The 5731-nt window shown below is 61.0% G+C and overlaps 1 protein-coding gene across 1 annotated transcript in view; it reads right to left on the bottom strand.

The window, feature by feature from the left end:
* Positions 1-220: 220 nt before the first annotated feature.
* Positions 221-5731, bottom strand: part of MED25 (mediator complex subunit 25) — a 13780-nt gene continuing 8269 nt past the window's right edge. The window contains exons 5-10 of the mRNA XM_042781231.1: positions 5636-5726; positions 3748-3936; positions 3423-3494; positions 3075-3293; positions 2611-2791; positions 221-465 (exon numbers count right to left, since the gene is read on the bottom strand). Coding sequence (XP_042637165.1) covers positions 221-465; positions 2611-2791; positions 3075-3293; positions 3423-3494; positions 3748-3936; positions 5636-5726 — 997 coding nt within the window. The remainder of the gene's footprint in view (positions 466-2610; positions 2792-3074; positions 3294-3422; positions 3495-3747; positions 3937-5635; positions 5727-5731) is intronic.

The raw sequence follows: 5731 nt of genomic DNA, 5'->3' as shown, positions 1-5731 counted from the left end.
CTGGTCATGTCAATCCTCGGATCCATCGACTCACCGTGCTGCTCGAAACGCCAGTCAGATTTGAGAGAGTGGGTGTGTTTCTGCCCTGGACGCGTCGCCCTGCTCCTGTGTAAACCTCACCATCTGGAGCTTTGAAGGCCCAGGAACTCTTGCCATGTGACCCCATCCCTGTGCCTGCCAGCCGCACGCACAGACCTCCTCTTCGTGCTCTGAGGAAAGCCTACTGACACTCGAGACCCTTCTTCAGCTCGCTGAGGACGGCGTCGCGCGTCTGCTCCGTGTACTGGTCATAGCTCTTGCTGTGCTTGGACTTATAGTGGCGCCTCAGGTTGTATTCTTTCAACACAGACACGATTTTTTTGCATATTAGACACGTGGGCATGCTCTTCACCTCCACAAAGAAATAGGCTCGCTCCCATTTCTTTCGAAACACGCGGCCCTCTCCTTCTCGCTTTCCTTTTGCCGCTTTTGACAGAGACATGGTTACAAGAGAGATTTCACTTTCCTCTTAACGCCACCATGGGGGGGGGAGCCCCATAGCGCAAGCCCCGTGACTCATGGCAATGGACCCTCTGCCTCACTGTGGGGGAGCCAAGAGGGAGTGGTGGGGACTGTGGCGAACCGGAGAGCGCACGCCCCAACTGAAGGGGCCGCAGAGCCTCAGCTCCGGCCCGATGTCGCCAGGCAGCGGGTCGGGCCCAGGGCCAGGTCAACGGACTCATCAACAGACTCCGAGACCGTGGACTATCCTGGCATGCGTGAGTTACCCTGATTTTTATAATTAACTCATGAGGGAAAATAATAAAACGCCACGTCTCCTAACACAGGGAAAGCCAAACAAAACTCATCTGTCGCCCAGCCCCTAGAGTGCAACCTCTCTTCTAGGAGGGGGCCCAGTAGTATGAATTTCAACCAGCTTCCCAACCAGTTTGGATGCAGGTTGTCCGGGGGGACCCACACCTGCTGAGCAACGCTGGTCTAGGGTCTGTCAAAGGCAGCTACCTTGCTCTCCTTATTAAGCCACACCTCTGCATCTGGCTGCCCCCGGGCATCTCTCCCGCGAGGTCCCTCAGGTCCCTGTCTCCCCATGTCCTAAACCTGCTCTTCCTGCTCCACAAGCTCTCCACCCAGGGGACGGTCCCACAGTCCACCTTGTCCAGAGCCCTAAGAGGTCCGTCTCATCCACTTCTGTGGTCTCACTACTGAACATGCACTGTCCCCCAACTACACGCCCTGAGCTCCCAGTGGTGCCTGTCACTGGGACACCCCTTGGACCACGAGCACGTACCACCTGCTCCTCTCCTGCCCCTCTGGACACTGACAGAGACCTCATCTTCTACCATCCCCGCAGCCCACTTTATTCTCACACTGGCCCGGGCCCCAGCCCACCTCTCTGACCTGACCCTGCCCAGCCTTCCTCTCTGCTCGGTCCGACTCTGGCCTCCTCTTTCAGGACGCCTGCCCCAGCCCCTCCCTGGCTTCTCAGCTCACTGCTGTACTGTCACTGACCTGTCACAGGCCACAACCTAGAGGAATCTGACACCGAGAGCTGACCCTGACCTGACCTCTTGTCTCAGCCTCCCTGGGATCAGCCACTCAGCTGGCAATCACAGCCCCTCAGGATCTGGCCACCTCCACCTCCCCAACCCCACCTCTGGCTCCAAAAACAGAACCCACTAGCTCCTCTGATAACCATGTCAGTCACGCTGTTCTCAGTACCTGCATCACCAGCTGCCTCCTGCCTGGCCTCATTGCCTCCTACTTCTCTTTCCAGACTCGGCTGAGTTGTTACCTCCTCCTGCAGGCAGCCTGCCAGGATGCCCCGGCTGGGTGGTATGCCTCTCCTAGGCTACAAGGAGGCTCTGCTGCCTCCGTCAGTACATGCCCTACCCTGTGATCTAACTGCCTACATCCTGCACTGCGGGTGCTTCCCCAAGCCAGACCGAACCACCCACCCAGAGCCTCCACAAAGTCTGCTGAGGCAAGAACAAGGACAGAGGTGTGTGCCCCCCTCGTCTCCTCCTGCCCAGTCCTGGGGGACGTCAGTGACGGGAGCCGGGGCGTGTGTTAAAAGGAACTTTATTGGGTGTCGGGGGTTCAGATGAGGTCCATGAGGATGTCGTCCTCCATGACGCTGGGCTGCAGGCCCGGCTGGGGGACCGGGCCCCGGGGACCCCCACTCAGCAGCATCTGACCTGGGAGGTAGTGGGGAAGGGACTGCATCTCCCAAGAGGCCCTCCCCATTTCTCCTCTGGCCCAGGGCACTGGGTTTGCTAGGAAGCTCCAGGGAACCCTTTGGAAGCACCTCCTGACCCCATCTGACCAAACATACACTGTTTCCCATAAGTCTTTGCAAGTTCTTCCCCAGAACTGCTGCTCTGGTCCCGGGACAACGTTTCCCGGTGACCCCAGGAATGCAGTCAGGAAGGGGTCATGGCAAGTGCTCTTGCCCCTAGGTCATCAGTCCCATGGGCTCTGAGAGCCCTGCAAAGGCCCTGGGGACCCCTTGTTCTTGGATCACTGGACCTCTCCCCGAGGACCCCTTGGCATTGGTGCTCAAACCCAGGGCCCCTGGGCAGAGCCAGCCCTCCCTGTCCAGAGCCCTCTTACCTGGCAGGGGAGCCCGTGGGGGCAGCTGAGTGGGCCAGGACTGGGCGGGTGGCGGGTGCAGGAGGGGTGGCCCCAGCTGGGGCTGTCCCAGGCCCTGGTGTGGTGGGGGCAGCAAAGCAGGGGCCCCTGGAGGTTGGAGATGATGCAGGGAGGCCTGAGGTGGGGGCACCCCGCTCTGGGGCTAGAAAAACAAGAGAGTGCTCAGCTGCCCTGTAGGAGCCTGTCATTACCCTGCCTCTGGCTCAGACGCTACTCAGAGGAACCACCAGCAGGGCTTGGGGGGGTCTCTTCAAAGGGCCCTCCGTGGAAGCCCAGTGTGAGATGAACAGGAAGGGGCCGTCCAGCTGGAGCCCCAGCAGAGTACCCCCTCACTGAGCAAACCTAACCACCACCCTTCTCCCAGCTGGAAGGACCGCCTTCTGGGCCCGAGAACCCGTGGTCCCGCCTGCCCCCCCCAAGCTCACCGGTGCCGGGTTCAGGAGAAGGCTTCGAAGCTGGGGATTGGCTCCAGGGTTCTGGGGCCGAAGGATCTGGCCGGGTGGGGGCGGGCCAGGGGCTGCTCCAGGAGGACCCTGGGGGGCTCCTGGGGGAGCCTGGGCAGCACCCTGAGGCTGAGGCTGCCCTGCCGCCCCTGAGGCCCCCACGGCACTCTGCGGCTGGGACTGTGGTGGGCGGAGCTGAAGCTAGACGGAGGGAGAGAGGGGTGAGAGGGAGAGGCAGAGCCCACGGGGCCCTAGACAGAGGCGGCCAGGGTGTCGGGGGCCTCAGGGCCGCACCCCCCGCCCTGGGCTCTGCCAGCCCTGGGGGCTCACCAGATTCTGGGTGGGCCTCGCTTGGTCCTCTAGCATGGGACCCAGTCCTGGGGGTGCCTGCTGTCCCCCCATCTGTGTGGGAGAGAGGAGGCAGTCAGAGATCGGGGTGCTTTGAATCTGAGCACGGGAGGGTGTGAGCCTGACAGGGAATGGTTTCTGGAGGAGAAAGCCGTCTTGAGGCTAAAAGGGGGGCAAGCACAGGAAGTGCACCCACAGTCACAGGTCTTGGGGGGCTGAACCCGGGGGCCCCGGCTGGTGCTGGGCAGCCAGCCACAAGGGGCTCGGGCATCTTGCGGCCTGAACCCTGGGCTCCAGCGCCACTCACCCCTCGCTGCTGCTCCAGCTTCTGCTGCTGGACCTGCTTGTGGTTGGTGATGACCTGGCGAATGCCGTTGACGAAGCCGCTCTGGTCGTAGGGGATGAGGCCCATGAAGATCTTCTTCTTGGACGAGTACAGGAGCATGAGCACCCGCACCTCGCAGGGGGCCGTGTGGGGGAAGTGCACGCAGCCCGCCTGGGGGGGAGGGGCTCTTCAGACTCCTCACAGCCTGGAGGAGGCAGATCCCAGCCCTCCCCACCCCACCTCAGAAGGTTCCAGAAGCCCCACAGACGAGGGGGGGCAGGGTTTCTGCTCCGAAAGGCAGAGGAGAGTTTGCTTGAGGCTGCTCCAGAAACAGAAACTGAGGGGCTCAAAGGGCGCTGGGTGCCCAAAGGGTCAGGGCAGGAATGCTCGCCCTCTGCAGGGAGGGAGACCACAATGCAGAGCCCCCACACGTGGGCTGAATCCGGGCTCTTCAACTTAGTACCCACAAGACTAACGACCACCTCTACCTCATGGGTCGCGTTTCCTCATCTATACAACACACCACACTGCCCCCAACACTGGCTGCTGGGGACTTAGACACAGAGCCCACCACCATCAGGCGTGTGGTCCTCAGTGATGGGGGTGCTCTCACTGACCCAGGGGGACCCGAGAGACCTGTGGGGGTGGCCCGGCTCATCAGCCTCCGTGTGAACCGTGGGCAGCACCACATCACAGGGCCCTGGGGCGAAACCTGACTGATCCCCATGGGGACGCAATGAGAACAGGCCCTTGAGGAAGGAGGAGCTAAGGTGGGGTCTTGGCCGGATGACGTCACCTCTGGGCCTTGGTCTCCTCATCTGAGGCGGACACGGCTAGCCGCCTACCCCACATAAACTGACCCTTCTCTCCAGTCCACATTAGCCCAGTTGTCTCAGGGCAACATTCAGGCCCTAGTCCACTCAGGGCTGGCTGCCCCCTACCTTTACAACTAGGGGTGACTCGGCAACCCAGATCTGGCCAAAGAGGTGAAGGGGAGACCTACTGCGGGCTGCGGGAGACCTGCTTTCCTGAAGGGAAGCTCAAGGCTCCTCCCCTCGCCTTCCGACAGCAAAGCACACAGGACGCCCGACCTGGGACAGCCACCTTACCACCACTGGACATACTGGTGTGGTTCAAAAGCAAATGCCTGCTCATAGAATGCTGTGCCCAGGACGCACGCTCTCACAATCCAGCTGCCATGCCAGGAGAAAGCCCAAGCTACACGGGGAGGCTGTGTGTCGGCGCTGAGGGTGATGGTCCCAGCTGAGGCCCCAGCTGCTGGCCAGCACCAATGGCTACCCTGTGAGTGGACCGTTTGAAACATCCAGCCCTAGTCAATCTTTCTAAGGACCATGGTCTTGGCTGCCACCTTCGTGACAACCCCGTGAAGTCTACTTGTGAGGACCAAGCCCCACAGAACCCTGAGAGACATAAGTTGTTCTCTTTCCGTCCCCACCCCAGTTCTCTGTCCTGAAGCCCTGCTGTTGGGCTTGACTCTGTGTTACTCACAGCCAAGGGCACTATGAGCTCTCAGACACCTTTGTCGGGTTTCCACCAGGGTCCCTTCTGGAGAAGTGCCCAGCAGACACGAAGTCCTCACCCACTGGACCTGTCCTTATTAAGTGGCCCTAGCCCATGAGCCCCGGTCAGAATCTGAGGGCGCCTGGCCAGTCCTGGCCACTTTCACCACGTGAGATGCAGCTCCCTCTGGAGCATGTTCTCATTATTAAGAAAGTCAAAGCCCTGGAAGGACTAGTGTGCGGGCTGGGGGCATCAGGGCCCTGGAAGGACTAGTGTGCGGGCTGGGGGCATCAGCGCCGGCTGCCGTGGGTCTGAGGGAGGAAGACCGAGTTCACGCCCCGGGACTCACAAAGCCGTTGCCCATGATGCGGTACAGGCCTTTGAGGGACTCCAGGTCCTTGTTGGTGAAGTGGAACTGGACCATCCTCGAGTTCCGGAACAAAGG

The sequence above is a fragment of the Orycteropus afer genome, unplaced genomic scaffold (genome assembly GCF_000298275.1).
Source record: "Orycteropus afer afer isolate SDZICR_OR568_19922 unplaced genomic scaffold, OryAfe1.0 scaffold00099, whole genome shotgun sequence".
In the NCBI taxonomy this organism is placed as follows: domain Eukaryota; kingdom Metazoa; phylum Chordata; class Mammalia; order Tubulidentata; family Orycteropodidae; genus Orycteropus; species Orycteropus afer.
This window is presented reverse-complemented; position numbering and strand designations above follow the sequence as displayed.